This window comes from Coptis chinensis, chromosome 5, assembly GCF_015680905.1.
Source record: "Coptis chinensis isolate HL-2020 chromosome 5, ASM1568090v1, whole genome shotgun sequence".
Taxonomy (NCBI): Eukaryota; Viridiplantae; Streptophyta; class Magnoliopsida; order Ranunculales; family Ranunculaceae; genus Coptis; species Coptis chinensis.
In genome coordinates this window covers 96584696-96605825 of record NC_141460.1, presented here as the reverse complement: position 1 = coordinate 96605825, position 21130 = coordinate 96584696, and the positions used below count along the sequence as shown (strand labels likewise).

The 21130-nt window shown below is 37.1% G+C and overlaps 4 protein-coding genes across 12 annotated transcripts; 3 read left to right on the top strand and 1 right to left on the bottom strand.

Moving 5' to 3' along the window:
- Positions 1–1613: 1613 nt before the first annotated feature.
- On the top strand, positions 1614–3342 carry LOC147500590 (uncharacterized; the record flags this gene model as incomplete). Its single annotated transcript, XM_086563661.1, has 5 exons — positions 1614–1721; positions 1805–1841; positions 2019–2140; positions 2231–2319; positions 3060–3342. Coding segments are annotated over 4 exons (330 nt in total), but the record flags the coding sequence as incomplete, so codon positions are not given.
- Positions 3343–4591: 1249 nt separating this feature from the next.
- Positions 4592–6444, top strand: LOC147500589 (putative glucan endo-1,3-beta-glucosidase A6). Its single transcript, XM_086562184.1, is given in 3 exon segments — positions 4592–4931; positions 4933–6130; positions 6223–6444. Coding segments are annotated over 3 exon segments (1428 nt in total). The 5' UTR covers positions 4592–4739; the 3' UTR covers positions 6261–6444.
- A 30-nt stretch (positions 6445–6474) lies between these two features.
- LOC147500588 (receptor-like kinase TMK4) lies at positions 6475–12433 on the bottom strand. The gene is made up of 3 exons (XM_086562180.1): positions 10126–12433; positions 6872–7507; positions 6475–6742 (listed from the first exon to the last, which is right to left on the bottom strand). Exons 1-2 carry the CDS (start codon positions 12308–12310, stop codon positions 7065–7067), a joined length of 2628 nt encoding a protein of 875 aa, XP_086418306.1. The 5' UTR covers positions 12311–12433; the 3' UTR covers positions 6475–6742; positions 6872–7064.
- Positions 12434–15341: 2908 nt separating this feature from the next.
- LOC147500587 (uncharacterized) lies at positions 15342–20521 on the top strand. Of its 9 annotated transcripts, XM_086562174.1 has the most exons (5): positions 15343–18076; positions 18175–18232; positions 19100–19219; positions 19527–19611; positions 20381–20521. In XM_086562174.1, exon 1 carries the CDS (start codon positions 15593–15595, stop codon positions 18014–18016), a length of 2424 nt encoding a protein of 807 aa, XP_086418300.1. In that variant the 5' UTR covers positions 15343–15592; the 3' UTR covers positions 18017–18076; positions 18175–18232; positions 19100–19219; positions 19527–19611; positions 20381–20521. The 9 variants fall into 9 exon arrangements, with proteins under 9 accessions (XP_086418305.1, XP_086418302.1, XP_086418298.1 ...); XM_086562175.1 differs by lacking the exon at positions 19527–19611 and having other exon boundaries at positions 20381–20512; XM_086562179.1 differs by lacking the exons at positions 19100–19219; positions 19527–19611; positions 20381–20521 and adding an exon at positions 18627–18704 and having other exon boundaries at positions 15342–18076.
- Positions 20522–21130: the final 609 nt, after the last annotated feature.

Below are 21130 nucleotides of genomic sequence, written 5' to 3'. Positions count from 1 at the left end.
GAGGACAGCTTGCTGAGTAAGCTGGACGTAGTTAACATACAACAACCTTAACAACTAAGTGCCACGTGTTCTATTTTGATTTATTGTTCAAGTAGTGTGAGATTTTATTAGATGCTCTTGGGAGAAGAATTACATCATTAGTGGTGAATGATTATGTATGTATTTTAAGGATGAAGACAGGAGGGAAGGATTGAGTTTGTATTTTTGTTCAGTGTATTTGGTATCTCAAACCGTTGGGATGAGCGGTGATAAGGTAATAAGGTTAACATGTGACTTGACAAATAATTCATTGTAAATGCCAAATTCTAGGTTTGAGTTTGGGAGGTGACTCTTTATCCAAATCAATGGGACTAAACTTAAGCCAACCTGCCAACGTAGTTCTGGCCTTCTCAGACTCCTTATGTAACTAACCTTAGCCGATAGTATGAAAGACTACACATGATTAATAATGGTTGTGTTGTTCCCCAAAAACTATAGTGCACACTAATCCAATGCCAATGCAACGGAAGCGAACAACTAATATCAAATGCGGTAGAAATAACAACCCACAACTACAAGAGAAACAAAGAAAGACAAAAATTTACATAGTTTGCACCTAATTAACTATAATATATGAAATCAACTAAATAATTCATAAATAAATAATAAACAATGTAAATTACTCACCAAATTAGCAAACCAATCAACCAAATAAGAGAGATAAATATTTACGTGGTTTAGTTTGTGCCTAATCCACAACCAAATATAAACTCCAATTGAAAGATAATCAAATAATGTTACACACTCACATTGGTTCAATAAAACCTCAAATTTCTTTTTTCTTTTACAAATTTCTTTTACAACAAACAACCAATTGTGTAGACAACTACCAATGAATTTGGGCATGAACAAAACTCTCAACAGAGACACTAAATTATAAACCCTAACAATCAATTTTGTCTCACATTCTCTCTTCTAAACCCTAATTTTATTTTAAAATGTAACTGAAATTTCAATAAATTTATTTCCACAAATAATTATCAAAATATCAAATCCCATTCGGCCATCCCAACAGACTGGTGTAGCAGAGACTACAATATGCTTGTATGCACAAATTCTTTGGGCAACCCAAAATCGTGATTACATCGTAGCAGAGAGTACGATGTAATTATTATGTCAAAGGAAGTCAAACGATCGCTAATGTATATTGGAAAGTGTCTCAATTTCAAGTGGCATGTATTCATTATGCAACTCAAAAAGCGCATTGCCCGCTAGAGTGCTAGTTTCCTAATATTATTAAAGTATCGGTGCTGAGCTGATCCTTGAAATTTTGAAATACACTGATATGCCGTAAGCCGATATTTATTGGAATTTTGTATTCAGTTTTTGTCCGTTGGTTGGATGAGGAATCCTATCGATTCTTCCCTGAAACTTGAAACCAAAACACGAACTCGAATCACACTGTCCAACTTCCCATACAACGAAGATATATATGGCGTTACAGATTCATTGTCCTTGTTATCAGCTCATCTCATATTCAACAATATCACGCACATCTACATTTTCATACTCACCATTGCACTCGTTTTCTAACCTCTCTTACTTCAAAACTCTTGGGATATCATTTGACTTGAAAACAAGAAACAGAAGAGGGAGGAGAGGGTGTGATTTCAGCTTCATTTCAACCTCTAGACTTAACTGAAGATAATGTAATACTGGTTTTAGAAGATGCTCGAACAGAGGTTCATTTCTAACTATTCAAGTCCAATAGTAGAATTAGAATGATATTGGTTTTGATTATGTGATTGTTATATGTCACTTGCAGTTCGCGCAAATATTCGATACTTCTGTTGGCATGACAGGTGATTTTTATTTTTTCCATTTTTTAGTTTGCAATTCTAAATTTGCATGTTCATATAAACAAGTCAAATATGTTCATACAAGTGGTTTGGCTAAATTTGCACGCAATTGAAGTACACAGAGATTTTGGTGTAGTGGTTTTTATAAAGCTTATGTACAGAAATAAAATTTAATTTCAGGAGTGGCAGAGCTTGCTGAAGTGGATGGTCCCTTTGTGAAAATTCGTCTGAAGGGACGCTTCTGGCATGAACGTTCACTTGTTATCGCAAGGCTGGGTAATTACCTCAAGCAGAGGATTCCGGTAAATATATCATAAACTCGATCATAGCCACACGCTTCTTAAAACTTCTATTTAACAAGGAGCATGACTGCATTCGTTATACTAACTCAGGAAATTTTGGAAGTGGATATTGAAGACGAGAAGCAACTAGATGATAGCCCTGCAAACTTTTAAGCTGCTGGAATTCTTTCACAGAACAGGTTTTCTTTTTCTACTTGTCTTCTTATTAAGGATCTTTTCGTTGATTCAGTACCACATATCCAAATACTTATGTTCTTGGGCATAGTTGTACTGATATGACATCATATACAGTTATCAAGCCGTCAATTCACATATCCTACACCTTTTTTTGCACATAAGTTTTTCTTTAATTGACTGCTGCTTCATAGAGCTTCTAGGTATAGAAATTTCCATTGACAGAAGTATTCTTTTGCAGTGAAAATATTTTAAGATTTGAAAGTCTACAGTCTTCCATTAAACCTACCACCAATATATTTTGCATCTATACCTATGTAGTCTTCTGCTCTTATTACACAACAGCCTATACAAGCTAGTTGACTAGTACCTTGTCTGATTTTGCATATGAAAGAACTGGGAGTTTTCCAATGATCTTCATTCTCAATTTGGGTGGCAGTTCAGAAACAGTTAAATCGGAACATATATCTCTACCTTGCCAAAAGGTCTTATCGGTTGTCTGTACTGATTAAGGTCTGACACGTAGGTGGTTGGATGAATATATCTATTACATTCCTGGTATAGCACCACGCCACCAGAACCCCTAGGTTTTGTTTTGAAAAATGGATCACTTCCTATACATGTTTCTCTGTTATTGTCTAAGATAGATTCCATTTTCTGTGAAAGTTTCTTTTAAGTGTGGAAGTCAGTTTGTTGTTGTCATAAAGTCGTGCTTAATTCTAGTCTTATTGGAAACCATTTGCAGTTTTCATGATGGTTATGAACTAGGGATCTCTGGCCAACGAAGTTGCAAGTCCTTGCAAGGTGCATCTATGGATCTATTGTGTAGATTTTGAGATGAAGATTTGTTGAAGGTATGTGTCCTGTTTGATTCTTTTCCAGTGCACTATTCTCTATTATTCTTGGCATATGTAACATATCTTTCAACATGATGGACAACGAGTTCAGCTCTGCATTTAGAAAATTATATGGATTCTTTTTCTTGGATAAGCTTGTCGCCGTATATAAATGGAGACGAATATTGAGAAGTATCGCCTTGATGAAATTGTGAACGACTGTGTTTTTTTAGCATTAAATAAGAAAAATGGTACCAAAATGTTCATAATTAGGACTTCCGCATTCAGCTAAAAAAATGTATAGGCCGCCTTAGGATGAACACTACATTAGAAAGCTGTCTTGACAACATTGTTTGCTGAATGCCGTTGCCCGTTGGTGGAAAATAGTACAGTTCTTACTTGCAGCAAATTCATGTTGCAGAGTCTGCAACATCGGCAAATGCTCCTGGCAAAATATGGTACTGTGCAGCTTAATAGTAGGAGATAGATTGTATGATTTCATATAGAGTTCAGTAAACTCTAAGACTCCAAGGGGCATGGTTCGACAATGCTCAGGTCTTGATCAGTATGTTATATTCTATTCATATTTTAAGCATCTAATAGCAAAAGGGATTGAGATTGTACATCACGTGCCACAGGAAAGAATTTATCTCTTAAAATGAGCTATTTAGAGGCCTTTGCATAGCTTTTCAGAATTCAGATACTGCACTGGAACTTCTCCGTCCTTTCCTCAAAGGAACCAAAGTTTGAAAAAGTCCGGTCCCCTGCTTTTCCGTCATCTTTTTCACTGTGGTTAATAAAAGCAGCACTTTGCAGCTTAGAAAGAAAAAGGGAGGCAAAAGATTGCTGGGCAAACTAGCCATGGGTAATGCCGTAATGGTAGATGACTTTGCTCGTGTGACTGTCAACTTTCATGGAAGTGGTATCACAATGAGCAGTACCATACTTAAGATACTTGTCACCTCTTAGCCATATTTCAGTATGCAAAGTTCCATAATTTTGCTCAATAGGTGATTATGTCTTCAACGAAAGCCATGGGGCAGTATAGCTGTAAAACCTAGCCCAAAATCAAACGGAGTTCTAAAGCCTTGAGCAAAATCAGATAAAACCACTGACATGAAACCCGTCCAATTTATATTCTTTTTATTTTTAATATTAGCTTATAGAAAAGATCATAGTGCTCTAAAAAATGTGTTGGGTTTTCTCATATTGACGAAATTTCAGATTGCATGTTTTCTTGAATCTCAAGAAATCCTTAATTATGGTCTATGCATATATCCCAACCTAAACGCCCAGTTTAAACTTTAAAGTGTTAACACGTCAAGATTCTCATTTTGAAAAGAGGAACAGGTCCATCATCCATTTTACCAGTCCTCTTTTTCAAAAAGAATTCGTATTTCTTCTTTCGAAGCTGGTGTCTACGTAATAAAGTTCAAATGACTTCTTCATGACCTCTTTATTTTATATTCTTAACACAACCACTCCAAATTTACCTACGAAAGAATCTATACAACCATATCTAACATTCTAACTACACTCCCCACTTTCTGCGCTCCTCCTTCACTGTCTCTCCCTATAAAACCCACTCCATGCACAAACTTCAACAAAAACTTCCAAACATGTCTCTGTTTCCTCTGTTTCTATGTTTGGGTTTTCTTTCATTTACAGCTGCAACCTCAAACAAGCTTGGTGTCAATTATGGTCAGCTTGGAAACAACTTACCTTCATTTTCTCAATCTATTCAACTCATGGATTCACTCAAAGCAACTCGTGTTAAACTTCTACAGTGCTGATCGTCAACTCCTTAGAGTTCTAGGAAACACTGATCTTCAAGTTGCTATTATGGTCTCAAATCAAGAAATATCTCATATTGCATCAAGTCAAAACGCTTCTGATGAATGGGTACGAACTAAAATCCTTCCATTTTATCCCAAAACCAAATTTAGATTCCTCTCTATGGGTAATGAAGTTTTGAGTTACTTCTCTGATGAAGATAAAAAAACTTGGTTGAACCTTGTTCCAGCAATGATTAGAATCAAACGTTCAATGAATATTATGGACGTTAAAAAGATCAAAGTCGGAACACCCCTTGCTATGGATGTTCTTCAATCTTCATTCCCACCTTCAAATGGTACATTTCGGTCCGATATTTCGGATACAGTGATAAAACCGTTACTGAGTTTTTTGAACCGGACTAGATCGTTCTTTTTCCTAGATGTGTATCCTTATTTCCCTTGGTCTTCTACCCCATCTCAAATTCATCTCGATTATGCTTTGTTGAGAAAAAGTAATTTCACCTACACTGATCCACTAACTCAGTTAAAGTACACAAACCTTCTTGACCAGATGCTTGATTCAGTAAATTTCGCAATGGAGAAACTCGGTTTTGGTGACGTTCGTTTGTTGATATCAGAAACTGGTTGGCCAAGTTCTGGTGATATTGACCAAGTTGGAGCTAATGTTTACAATGCTGCCACTTACAACCGAAATTTGATTCGTAAAATGACTTCAAAGTCATCAGCAGGTACACCAGCTCGACCGGCTGCAGTGATTCCAACGTTCATTTTCTCTTTATATAACGAGAATCAAAAACCGGGACCAGGAACTGAACGGAACTTTGGTTTGTTACACCCTAATGGGACTAGAGTTTATGATGTGGATTTAACGGGAAAACAAACAGAATCTGATTATGACCCAATACCGTTGGGGACGAATAATGCTCCATACAGAGGGAAGATATGGTGTGTAGTGGCGCGTGATAGAGAGGTGAGTGAGAGAGAGTTGGGTGATGCTATATCGTACGCGTGTGGACAGGGGAATGGGACTTGTAAAGCACTTCAACCAGGGAAGGATTGTTATACTCCGGTGAATTTGGTTTCTCATTCTAGTTATGCTTTTAGTTCTTATTGGAAACAGTTTAGAAGTTCTGGTGCTACTTGTTACTTTAATGGACTTGCTGTTCAAACGACTAAGGACCCAAGTAAGCATTCATTTTTCATTTCGTTCCCCATGTAATAATTTATGTTTAAAATGTTGATATTTATTTATTTATTTGTGATCTTTGTGGTGTAGGTCACGGATCATGCAAGTACCCAAGTGTGACTGTTTGAAGATGACAATCTGATAGGGAAAGATTATTAGCTTGATGTAATCTTATTATTACCTCTTATTCACATAGCTCAAGGTTTCTGATTTTGGAGAACTAGAATCTTGTAATTGTTTGTTTTAAGTGGTTTGATCTGTCTTTTTTTGGCATGCTTTAAGATCATCATTATAGTACTTTGTCTAAGCTAATGGCTATATTTTGGTGACATACAAAAAGCAAGAGTCAAAACATTGGATGTTATAATCTGCAATATTTGTTTTGTTCTGAACTTTCAGAAGAAGATCTCTACTTCATTACATGTACAAAATTCACAACCTAATTTCCCAATAGAACGACTCACATGATCTCAATGATTATGCCTTGGGAGCCAGTCTGCAGCCCCATTCGGCAGTTGCGTCCCTATATATATCTTCATCCAGCTAGAAGGCCATTAAAGCCATTACCGCATAGCAATAGGGTCAAGTCATCTGAGATGGGTCTTCATACCTGGAAAATGTTTTAGGAGTCAACTTGTATGAGCAAATTATTTATATTGAGTGAAGATGAAAGTTTCAGTCTATAATCTATGTAGACTTACAGCTACAATTCTCTTTTTCTGCTTGGAAATAAAGTTACCTTGCTCATGCTTTGGTCACGAAAGTATTGAGGTACATCTGGCTCTGTTTGTGTTGAAGTTAACAGTCTTGGCCAGTTGGCCCTGGACACCCTTAGTTAAATTGATCTCGATTATTCCATGGAACCAGACGAGGGACTTGACAGAGTTACTTTCATGAGGGATCAATTGAACCGTTTAAGTCTTGATTCCTTTTCATTGCTCCCTTGAGTCCGTTGAAGACCTCCCTTCCTCCTTTCTCCAACTTTCTACGCATTCAATAAGGTTCATCGAGAAGTCGATCCCTTTATAATCGTCTGTGTCCTTAGACGGCATCAGTGGCTTTACAAGGGGGCCCAATACATTCACTGCCTCCTTGATGTCTGCCCTTTCAGTATGTGGCGACGAAGTGCAGTGACGTGCCAGCTTAATTACTTTATCAATGCTTTCATATGTCTCGCCGTTGGCGTCAAGTTCAAGTATTGGGTCTAGATACCCTCGGATATCCTCTACACTTGTGATAACCTTACGAAACCACCTTACAAGAATTTGTCTGTCCTCTGGCTGTTTCTCATCCAATGCTTTTCTACCGGTGACAATCTCCATTAAAATGGCCCCAAACGCATAAACATCGGCTTTGGTGCTCACACTTCCACGTTCTGCAAGTAGAAACCACGGTATCAACATGTTAGATTTTTGGCGGTTTACAACATATATAAAACAATATTAACATAAGAACGTACTTTAAATAAGGCAGCAGGTTTCCCTCCGACCACAATTTCAAACCGATGGCGAAATAATGGGGGGCAGATAGTGAAAATGAGGTAAAGCCATATTCATAGTTTCATAGTCGTCTTGGACCATACCATAAGCACAATTGTACCAAGTTACCGACCGAATTTATTTGTCTTCAGATAATCAAATGCATAAGCTAACTAGCTACCCTACATAGTACAGTATACTCATTGTTGACAATTTAATCAACTTTATTGTTAATTATCACCAAATTAGATTACGTAATGTGTGTTATTAAATGGTTAGTTTATAGTTAATGCAATACAATTGATGCTTAAGACAATTTAGTCATCGGTGGAGATTAATAATACAAGAAAAGAGTTCAGAAATTGGGAGAAAACAATTCTAGAGGACACCGTTTTTTTTAGTGATTCACAAGGAAAAATTCCAGCAATTAAGTAATCTACGAACCCACGATTTCAATTTTAGTAACCCTCAAGGACAAAATAAGTTTACCCAGCCTTTTTATATTTTTTAAAATACCAATTTTACTCTTCCGTGTTATTATAAATATAAAACATATAAATTTTTCTTTATTTTTTAAATATCAGTTTCACTCCTTTGTGTTATGTTTATAACGTAAAGAAATTTGGTGATTATTCGTACTCAAATAGGTGAATATATTTATATACCTCATACACTATGTGTTGATGTATGAACAATTGATCGATGTTCTTACTAATCATACATTATGTTGAGATATGAATAATAATTGTATATAGCTCATGCTTGAAGTATGAACAATGATTGTTCATAACTCATGCCTAAATAGGTATAAACAATATAAATATTGATTGCTAATAGCTTATGTTTGAAGTATGAACAGTGTTGATGTATGAACAATGAATCATTGTTCATACTCCAATAAATATTTTTATTGATAATACTTTATATTATGTTGAGGTATGAACAATATTGATGTATGAACAGTGATTGTTCATATCATGCATATGAACAATGATTGTTCACAACTCATGTTGAGATTGTTTATACCCAACAATCTATGTTCATATACCCCAAATAGATATCATGAACAATGAGTATTCATACTCCAATAAGTATTTTTACTGATCATACATTAAACAATGTTGATGTATGCTTACGTGGACCGAAGTTATTCAAAACTTTCTTGAATAGGTTTTATGTTCATTAACTTTAATATATTCATTCTTCTATCATCATACATTATGTTGTGGTATAAATAATGATTGTTCATGCTAATATATTCACACCATGTCGTTTTAAAGGTTGGCCAACCTTCATTACAAGTCATTTATTATTTCATCGTCAAATTTAGTATACTTGACATTTCATCCCTATGGTGGCGGTATTTTTTAAAAATCTTCAAGCAAGATGGACAAACCGCAGAGGGCTTTATCGGCCGGGCCACCCAACAACTCAAGATAACCACTATTTTCAGGGAAGGAAATATCACAGTAGACGCCTTGGCAAAGTTTGGTACAACCCTCGCAGCCAATGAAAGAACTGTTTTTGCAGGCAAACCAGACTGGATTCACAAATGGAAAGGACCTTTCCAAACATTCTACAAATTTCAGTGAAATGTATTTTATTCTATCATAATAAATGGAAGTAATAGCTGTTAGATTGAGATTGACCTTAGAGAGTGTAGCATGTTGCCTCCCTAAACACCTTTTGTACTTTTTTTTCTTTAATACAATTAAATTTACCTAACAAAAAAAAAAAATTCATTTACCTGAGTCATTTTTTATTTCGCGTCAAGGGTATACTTAACATTTCATCTACCCGGTCTTTGTATGTGATTAAAAAAAAATAGTGTTGAGAGTGACTTTTTCCTCCAATTTGTCTTGGAGTGTCACTCCATGTTAATAACATTAATGAAAGAGATAACAACCAAAAATACAACGAACTTTGGTTTTGGTTTAAAAAATAAAATGTACTTTTTTATTTATTCAAAAAATGTGACGTTGTTTGATTTTTTTCATTCATACATGAACTCCAATTTCTTTAACACCATGCTTACGTGGACCGTTAGTTTCATCCCCAAATTTAAAATGTCTATGTCGCAACCTACAAAACCATGATGTGGCCAATATCGATCAACCATAAATCGTGATATGGACTCTAAAATTGAAAAATCAGAAAACCAAAAAATTAAAAAACAAAACAATGCAAAGACTTGTCAACATTACAAATTCCAAATGTGACGACATGTCAATATTTCAAATTTGGGAATGAAACTAACGGTAGCATGCGGTTAGAGAAATTAGACAGCATGTCTCAATTGAAACCAAATCAAATTACGTTGCATTTTTTTTTTTTGAAACCAAAACCAAAATTCGTTGTATTTTTTGTTCGTTAACCCTTTATGAAATTATAATGAATCATGCAATTACTCTATTCCTGAATTTTAACAACGTAACAGAGGGCACACGATTGACATATTTTTTTCAACCACCATAAGCTAAGAACTTTTCAAACAAAAAGCAAAGGCAGTACTTACCAAGAATCTCAGGTGCAATATACCCATATGTACCACCGAAGTGTATCGTCAAAATTGATTTATTGACATCTTCTGTAATTTTAGCCATTCCAAAATCCGAAATTTTAGCTGTCATGTCATCACTGAGAAGTATATTTGATGATTTTAGGTCCCTATGGATGTAAACACGCCCGTCGTTGTTCAGAGTATGTAAATATTCGACTCCTTTAGCAATATCTAATGCAATGGAGAGCCTCTGGTTCCATGCAAGTGGAGCCATCCCATTTTCCTTCCATCCGAATAAATGCTGGTTCAAATTCCCTTGTGACATATACTCGTAGACCAAAAGTCTTTCGTTGCCTTCAATGCAATACCCTCGCAAGGTAACCAAATTTTTGTGTTTCACGTTAGTAAGAGAATAAATTTCAGCTTGAAATTCAGTTGTGTCTGTTTTAGTAGATTCCATTCTCTTGACGGCTAGTTGAGTCCCTTCATGAAGGACCCCCTTGTACACTGTTCCGAATCCTCCCTTGCCCAATATATTCTTGTCGTCGAAATTGTTTGTAGCTTGGCGAAGAACCTCAAATCGAATTATAAAACTTTTAGCGTCAGATAATAGGACAGCATTGTGATCTTTACTTGTAACATTTTTGGTTCGTAAGCGCCCAAATTTCTTGGGATGTTTCTTGGTGATACAGATGTAACTAACCAGGAATACAGCTGTGATAAAAACCAGACTACCAATTACTATCCCAGCAATCTTACCAGCCCTGATTCTAGAATCAGTATCATTTGTAATAGGAGTGCTGGAATTTCCAGTAGTACCAGCACTAGTCCTCGCTCCACTCCCGGTGCCACCTCCGACTGGCACGTCAGTACCCAAGAAAAGATTACCTGGTGTTTTAAGATTCACCTTTGACGAAAATTTTGGTATCTTTCCTGTGAGATTATTGTAGCCGACATCCAATAGTTGGAGTTGAGGAAGCGAAGCTAAACTATCAGGTATAGCACCAATAAGGTCATTGTCGTTCAACAGCAAGTTTCTTAACGAAGTAAGCTTGCCGAAAGCAGGAGATATCGTTCCCACAAAATGTTGCTTCGAAAAGTTTATACCAGTCACCTTTCTTTCTGAATCACAGGTAACAAAACTCCAATCTTCACACGCATCATTTCCTTTCCAAGATTCTGCCAAGTTCATCGGATAACCAATTGCACCCGCAATTTCAAGCAATGTCGTCACTTGAGGGTCACAAGGACCAGGTTTGGTGTCACAAAATTGGTTGGTATCTCCGAGTTTGACAATAACACCTTTTCCAAACTCTGGTTGAGGTCCTTGCAACTTATTATTTTGGAGCTCAACATTACTCAACCGAGGAAGCGTGGTTACTGAAGGCGGTACAACTCCAGTAATTTGATTATCACGAAGCTGAAGATCGGACAATTCTGTACAATTTGATAAATCAGGAACTGGACCAATGAATGCGTTTACCTGAAGCCATACTTGAGATAACTGTGTCAGTGTGCCGAGCACATCAAGTCTGCCAGATAGACCCAATGCCTGATTATTAAGCAATAACTGTTGAAGCCCTGTTCCAGCAAAACTCATTGGTAGTGAGCCTGTGAGATTGTTGTAGGAAAGTCTCACGAATTGCAAGCTCGATAGTTTCCCAAAAACGTCAGGTAGAGAACCCATCAGATTAACTCGACTTGCAGACAAATTGACCAAGGCTTCTGATTGGCTCAATTCTGGAGGGAAAAACCATGGTTCCAAATTTTGGTTGCCATCAATAGTCAATTCCTGAAGACTGCTTAAACCAGAAAAGCATAAGAGTGGAACAGATGTGAAGTTGTTGTTGTCAAGATCAATGACGCGTAGGTTGGAGAGATTGGCAAAAGAAGGTAATGGCCCAGAAAAATGGTTCCCTTGAAGAAATAAGCTTTGAAGCATTTTGAGCTGATTTAGATTTGTTGGTAATGTACCCGATAAAGACATTTTGGAAAGACGGATGGCGGTAATTTGATCAGATGTATCACAAGTAATACCTGCCCAATCACATGGTTTCGCTTGTTTCCATCCCGACGGCGTTGGTGATATAGCTTTCGAGAGCTCTTTCAAAACAGACGAATCATCTCCAAGACTAAAACGTGAAAAGAAAAAGAGGAGCAGAGATGAAAGAAACAGTGGGCTTGATTTTGGTTCTCTCATTATTTTTATTATGTGTTTTGGTGTTTGTACGAAGAAAATTGCTCTCCTGATGTTTTTAGAGTTGATATGAAAGGCTGAGTTTTGTGAACAAGAGAAAGGGAGAAAGGGAGAAAGGTTGGGTGTTTCTGTATTCTGGATTTAATTTTTCTTTTCTTCGAAAGTTCGTTATTTGGCTGCGGTAGCGAAAATTTCCGGTTTCCTGTTCCGAAGGGCTGTTATGAGATGTTTGCATGGAACACCGATCTTCCTGGGATTGGCATTGAAGTCAATGCATGACACATTTGAAATGTTGTCAATTTTAGTGCTAACATTTGGGTGCATTTCGGGACTACATTAGTTTGTGACTTTGTGTTGTATATTTTGTCGGGAGATTTCATTAGAAAGTCACACCTCAATCTAGCTACTTTATATTCCAAATGATTTCAACTTTGAGATCACACCAAACAAATCACCCACCCAAGACTTTAGTAGTTATCACAACAAACTCAACAAAACAAAACCACTAGTTTATCATCACAATTCATAGCAACAATAAATATGGAAGTAAATAATGCAAAAAGACACAAAGATTTAAGGTGGTTCGGTAAATGTTATCTACATCCACACAAGAGTCGAGTTTCATTTATAGTAAAGATTGGAGAGTTTACAAAAGATAACAAGAATCAAGAACAAGAGACCTAGCTCAATAGAGCTCCCACAATACCCAAGAAATGAATCTCTCAAAGTTGTCTCAAAATCCTATTCTATTTCCTTTATATAGGTACACATAGAAAAAGATGAGAAAATGGGTTTTGGGCCGAAATATCGTAATTATGTCAAAATTTCGGTAGGCATGGCCATGCCAGGGTGCCCTAACCAAGTAAAAACATAGGTTTTCCAATGGTCGAAAGCGAGGTGCACTCTCCTTTCTTTGTTGACTTCCAGTGATTTTCTCATGACCAGAGCGCAGGTCGCGCCTTCTCCAAAGCTAAGCTGGAGCGCAGGGTGCGCCTCCTTCTCCAAACAAAAAAGTCGAGAACACATCGGACACCGGAGCAAAGCTCGAATGTTCCACAAACCCAACATATTTTTAGGTGATCTATGGCTCTATACATCCCAGCTTGATGTGCGAGTTAACATCAATACCAACGTGTTGCACAACATTCTTCAATTTATCGTACCCCGCAAGAAACTACAAGTACAATACCAAAATTAAAGTTGCCCAATAAACAAAAAAGTAACACATAACAAAGGAGCACTTACCAAACAAGTAGCCATATCCATGGTCCCCAACAGCGTCTCCATATTTTCGTCTTCAACTTCGGCCTTATCGCCATCCAACACGTTTCCTTACCAATTGCTATGATTCTGTTACGCGCAAACCACGTGCCAAGTTTCACTTCCCATCAAGACGTCATCCAACACAACTTGAGCTCTACGGTGTGCCAGTCGGTCCGTTCACACTAGCCCGCTCTTCCACTTATGCTCAACACGCACTACCGTTTTCTCTCAGCAGATCGCTTCAATGTACAACACAATCTATTGAGAAGGGGCTATGTAAGGGAGTAATATTCTCATTAAGGAATATTAAGCACGCATTAATCATAAGCAGAGATCGTAGCGAACTCATGTCATCGACCTCTAAGATCGAGTCCTGAGCACCTCGCTTCATGTAGGTGGTACACTTCAGTTCGCTCAAGAATACCTCAAGACGAATGAACGGCCTGAGGTAGAACGCTTCGAATAAAGACATCATCCCTAATCCAGATATAATCATCATCAGAGCCTTACCTGTACTTCCAATCACCGTGAAATATGAACTACTGCACCAACTCCCAATCATCACACAATTCCTACCCAAAACCAATCTAACACACATTCATAATCTCCACCCTACATATGTATATGTCAGTACACGTGTCTCGAAGATCAACACTCCTTTGTGCCTATAAATATCATCTACATGAATTACGTGAGACCTGATTCTTCTCTCCCCCCAGAATCAAGAGAAGATACGTAGGCAGCTCGCTTCTTTGCGAACTCGGTCTTTCCTTAATCCAATCCCATTCCTCTTCCTCCCTTGTATGTAAAGGAAAAACGCACATTTACAACGAGTATCGAAACTATACACCATTCACAGCAAAAGCCGTGCGAACAAAATGAATTCCATCATACCATGTAATACACCCAAACTTGTACTCCTTTGATGCCCCCTTGTCGTAAAATGAGACCTTGAAAGACGTCTTTGCGGAACTAGAAAATATAAGTATCATAATGCACCGGCTATTAAAATTGCCAGTTAATCCTTGTAGTTAACCTTCATCTTTGAACTTTGAGATGATTCAAAACTCAAGGCTGGCACCAATTCTTCTTTCTCCAGTCCCTGCACATCACACTATATCTATATCTAGTTAGTGTTTTGTTTGGGCATTCATGTAATTCCAACAGTTTGTCAATTGTTCAGCATATTCAATCAAGTCCTCCAATGTTGAAAGCATGATTAAATTCCGATGAACTGGAAGGAATAGCACGACTCATGGACCAGCCTTTTGAGACATAGTACAAATCAAGGAATTGAGGATGATTCATTTTCATGAACATGTTCATATACATGTACATGCATAGTACAAAATATCCCGATATATCGCGATATTTGGGGATATCTATCCAGATTTCAAAAAAAGATATATAAATATCACGATATGTTTGATATGTTCAGAGATATATACGACTGTAAATATCAGTGATATTTTGACGATATTTATGATATTTATGATATTTAGGAGATATTTGGCGATATTTTGTGTATATAACAATTTTATTTAATATTTACTATTATATTTCAAATAAATATAAATAATGTATCATGATATATTAAAAAATATCTATAATATTTATGATATTTATCGATATTTTGGATATATCCACGATATTTGCATGTGAAACAATGTCAAATATCCCCAAAGATATATCCAAAAATTGAATATCGATAAATAACCTATTTTGATATTTTGTACTATGTGTACAAAAAAAAAAAAAAAAAAAAAAAAAAAAAAAAAAAAAGGCTGGTGGTCATGGTCATGTCAATGAGTCGTGGACTGAAAAAGGGATGAAACCCAACTCTCTTTCTCTCGCCGCCAATTCCTTCTTACATTCTTCAAATACTTGTTTTTCTTCCTTCTGTTGTCATTCTTTACCATCTCTGTAACATCAAAACTACAGAAGGTAATAATCTTCTCCTTCCTCTTATCCCTCGTTTGAAATATCAGTAACTCCAAATAGTGTGATAGGGTTTTCTATATAATGTTTGTTTCAACGTTTAAGCACTTTTCTTGTAAAAAATGGATTGCCCATTGTAAATTTCCTCCATTTTGTTCAATATCTGCTGCTATTCAAGAAGCGTCCGTGCCCATTTCACACGACCACCTTGTAGAACTAGATACTGTAAGGGTTGTAGACATTTTGAATGATATGTGGAAAAAACCCGATGATGCGCTTTTGTTTTTTCGCCAACTAAATGACCGCGGTTTTCGCCATGATATTAAGTGTTATTCGGCTCTTGTTAGGATTTTGTCTGGTTCTGGTAATAGGAAAAGGCTGGGTTCTCTCTTTATGGAGCTCATTGTGTCTAAAGAGAAACATCCCCATTTTGATGTTTATGAGCTTTTCGAAGTTCTTGGGGAGATTTATGGTAATTATGAGGAGTGCGATAAATCGAGTCCTCTTGTACGGGCTTTTGATGTTTTGGTTAAGACTTATGTTGAACTTGGGATGTTTGATGATGCTATTAATGCGTTCTTCCAAACGGAAAGGTGGGGATTCGTTCCTCATGTTTGGTCTTGTAACTATATCATGAATTGCTTGATTGACCGTGGTAAGTCCGACACGGCATTGGCCTTTTTCCAGGAATTGAAGAGGCCGGGATTGAGTGCAAATGCTTACACTTATGTAATTCTTATCAAGGCGTACTGTAGAAGAGGGAATCCGGACAAAGCTTTCGAAGTGTTTTATGACATGAAAGAAGCAGGTGTTACTCCGAGTGCGTTTGCTTACACGACTTTTATTGATGGATTGTGCAAGCATGGTCGAACACGTGACGGCTATGAAGAGCTTTTGGCATGGAGGGAAGCAGGGGTCCCAATTGATGTCTTTGGCTACAATGTCGTGATTCGTGGGTTCTGCAATGAGAGGAAGCTGCAGGAAGGTGAGAATGTCTTACATGACATGAAGAAGCATGGAGTGGCTTCTGATGCTTACAGTTACAGTGCCCTTATTCATGCGTATCGTAAGACTGGTGACTTAGACAGAGCCTTGGATCTTTACAATGAGATAGAATCTGATGGTATTAAGACGAATTGTGTAATTGTCAGCTCTCACCTCCAGTGTTTATGCAAGATGGGGAAGACTGTCGAAGTGGTGGAACAATTCCAGAGGTTTAAGACTTCAGGGGGTTTTCTTAATGAGGTTTTGTACAATATTGCAATTGACGCTTTCTGCAAGATGGGTAAAGTGCAAGAAGCTGAGAAGCTGCTTGAAGAGATGAAGGGGAAGAAAATGATTCCTGATGCCATCCATTATACATGTTTAATAAATGGGTACTGCCGTCAGGGAGAACTTGAAGGTGCCTTGGGTATAATGAAAAAAATGAATGAAATGGGGGTTAAGCCCGATCTTATCACCTACAATATACTGGCCGGTGGGTACTCGAGAAATGGGAAAGCACAGGAAGCATTTGATCTACTCAGTGATATGGAATCCCAAGGTTTGAAACCCGACGCTAGTACATACAACATGATAATTAGAGGTCTGTGTAGAGTAGGCAAGACGAAAGAGGCCAAAGTTTTTTTTGATAGTTTGGAAAAAAAAAAGTGTGTTGTTACTTACAGTGCTATGGTCAAGGGGTATTGTGAAGCAGGCCATACAGAAAAAGCATTTAAACTTTGTCTGCGCTCGTTGTCTGAGCATCAAAACCTTGTAAGTAAAAATGCTTGCTCAAATCTCCTGAGTAAACTATGTGAGGAGGAAGACACCCAGGGAGCTCTTGTATTGTTTGAGAAAATGTTACTGGATTGGGACCTGGATGAGATATATTACTGCAAAATTATTGCTGTTTTATGCAGAGCTGAAAATATGAAGATGGCGCGGTATGTGTTTGACCTTATGGACTTCAAAGAGTTAACACCGGATGTCAAAACTTACACCATAATGATGAATGGATACTGCAAGGCCCATTGCTTGCAGGAAGCTTGTAATTTACTTGATGACATGCAAAAGAAGGGACTCAAGCCTGATGTAATTACTTATACGGTGCTCATTGATGGGATCCATAAAGAAAATCGAAAAAGACGCCACTCCAGTCATAACTCTGAGGGAACCACAGGGAAATTGTATGATGCTTCTACATTGCTTAGAGAAATGAATATCATGGATATTACACATGATGTTGTTATGTATACTGTTTTGATTGATCGGAACTGCAAGGCAGACAACCTACAGGATGCTCGTCATCTTTTTAATGAGATGATAGACAGAGGGCTAACCGCTGATGCCATCGCGTACACAGCTCTGATGTCTGGGTATTGTAGTAAGGGGGATGTGGACAAGGCTGTAAACCTTGTTGGTGAAATGATCAGGAAGGGATTAGTGCCAGATGACCGTACTATATCTAAGTTACAGGCTGGAAAAATTCAAATGAAGAAAGTACAGAAAGTGAAGTTTCTAAGTTGAATGTTTGTATTGCCAATGGATCAAACCTAGAAGTTTGAGTTATTCAAGTTTTGTTCAGGGGTAAGTGAGGAAAGAACTCAACGGATTATTTGTTGTCATATTTATTTGTTTTTTAAAGTAGTAATTTTATTTCTCAAATTTGTCATGATGTTTTGCAGGCTTCAAGAAAGGAAGGTTCAAAATGAAAAAAAGATTCACCGTTTGTAACATGCACAGGTATGAAAGCGAAACAATGTGCTTTCTCATCTTTGTTTCCAGTTATTGTTACTGTCATTTATTTCAGTTAAATATATGTTGTAGCTACGTAAATTTCATTGTTCGTCGTAACCAAACAAGATGTCCAACTGAAATCTCATTATGGAACAACGTAACTGCAAATAAGTTGAAATTCACATATCATACGTCTTGTCCTTATTGCATGAAATTAGACCTGGCTGCTGAAGCGAGATGGTGTCGTATTTGTAAGATCTTGACAGAGGTTCTTTAGCTTTGTTCTTTGTGATTCATATGGGAGTTCATGGCATTGAGTGAAAAGAAAACCGAACCATATATGTCTAGAAGTTTTATATTTCAGAGTGCAGATACACCAGCCTCCTCTGTTTCTGGGCAGTTATTTGACAAGTGGAAAACTCCAAATATACCTGATATGCATCACAGCAGGAACAATTCAGTTTAGTGAGCACTGAAGAAGAAATGCAAGGTGCAGGTGTCAAGGACAGTGGTATAAAATGGAATCATGAGTTTGCTACAGTGAAGCAGGACGAAAACTTTGCTACTCTGGAACAGGTTTACTTGCTTTCTTTTTTGGGTTCACTTCATAAGCCTTAAACAGTATCTGCTGTGCATGCTCTCAGTACAATATCTCTCATCTCCTTGGTAGCCCTTAACTTAGCAGCTATGATTACTTGTTGGATCTATTGGGCCCTTCACGTGTACAACATCTGCTATAGGTTTTATCCAAGGATATGGGTTACTGAGGAACCACTTAATGTTAATTATTCTCTGTACCCTTTTCTGTTGAGAATCAATAAAGTTGACTCAATTTGCTTGTCTTGACATTTATTCTGGTGTCTTTTGTTGCAGCATATTGAAGATCTGACACAAGCAAAGTTCTCTATGGAGCGAGATCTGAATGCCTCAAGATCCTTAGCAGAATCATTAGCTACTGAAAATTCTTCACTCACAGATAGTTATAACCAACAGGTAATCATAAAGTTATAGTAGATATATTTTGCTACAAACACATCTCGAATTTTTTACCCCTGATCATCCATCAGAAATTTCCTGAAGTTTATTTTCCCACAAAGTTATTGTAGATATATTCTGGTATCTTTACATTACTTAATAACATCTGTGGTATATAACCTACAACTTGATTTTCTTGATCTTCCAAATGCGCCAATTATTTTATCTTGTGAACATTTAGTATTATTCATAATGTTTATATTACATTCCTTTGAACTTTAGTGCGTATTGTTTGACGCACTTTTGCTAATTTTGTATTGATCAGCGGGCTGCTGTTAACCAGCTAAAGTCTGACATGGAAAGTTTACAGGAGGAAATCAAGGCCCAGATGGTTAGTATAACTGCAACTTGTAAGCGATGTGTACATAGCTATCTGTATTTCTCTATGTCCCTTGTTTAAATGCAAGTTCTTTCCAATATTTTCCGTCTTCAACTTTTCACATATGTATCGAGCCCTATTGTTACTGCATTGGATCCTATCACTGAGTGTCGATCTTCAGTGTCACTCCTTGTTATGATAGTGTTAGTTAACATATACCCTTTAGTTTTTAGTTTTTACATCAAATTTCTGTTTGCAATGTTGTCAACACACTTTTTTCATGTTTCGCTGAAATTTTGTAATTACTTCACAAGTTTCATCGCATTGTTTGGATGTAATGAAAGCTTTCGAGTTTTTGCAAAGTTTTCAGAGGAACTAAAATTTATGCCAAAAAAAGAAAAAAAAATTGCTATATAATTTTTTTTTTCTTGTTGAGTGATTTATCTTTAGCAGTCACTTTAGACGAGATCATAAAGCATAGCATGTATGTCCCAACTGCTGTCAAATTCGCAAACATATTGAAGAAGATGAAAACAGCATTATGCCTTATCCCTTCTTTAGAGTTATACACATTGTAGAATTGTGTGAACTTGCGTATAGCATGGTGAAATCTTTGTGAAATCTTTCGCTCTGCATGAAGCACGGTTTCTATTCATTAATAATATGTATTTGCTTACCACTGTATACTGCAAAGATTTCACCATCTTATCAAAATTAATTTTGTGGTATTACATCAGTACATGTTAATTAGGTGAATAATTCTGCTGGAGAAGCATAACGATGTTAGAAACTTTGTGCAGGTTAGGGTAGAAATACAAAGAGTCAAATTGGAATTAATGTTTAAGCTTGGGAGAAAACCGACCGAGGAAGAGATAATAGAAAAAGTAGGAATCTCTCCTGAGAGATACCGTGAAGTTATGAGGGCCTCAAAGTCTGTTCTCTCTCTTCATGCAAAGCATGCAACTACACAAGAGGAGTTCATCAATGGGATTACAGATGATGGTGGTGTAGGAGGTGATAGGAGGAGGCAACCGGCACTTCTCAGATTTGCTCTTGATGATGTGGTAACATTTTTATCAATACCATTTCTAAATACCTTGTCAGATTTAAACACGATGAAACATGCTTTGAAATTTGAATTATCTATCCCTTCTTAGATTTGCATGTAGATATGCATAAAGTGTATCTGAATGTGTATAAATTCCAATTTTTCAGCCTCTAGTATTGATAGTTTGATCTTAATTTTCGAAAACAACCTACTTTGTTATGCTTTCTCCAGCTTGATTGGCTAAAGCCTAAGGAGAGCCTGGTGATCAGACAGAGGTATGGGCTTGACGGCAAAGTGATAGAACGTTGGGAGAGATAGCTGGTAACCTTAATATCTCTAGAGAGATGGTTAGGAAGCATGAAGTGAAAGCATTAATGAAGCTCAAGCACCCAACCAGAGTCGACTATCTTCGCAGATATATCCTCTAAACTAAGAACTTTGATGTTCTGCACTTGGAGTCACGCTTGAAAGTCTCGTGTGTGATTTCCTCGTCTGCCATATT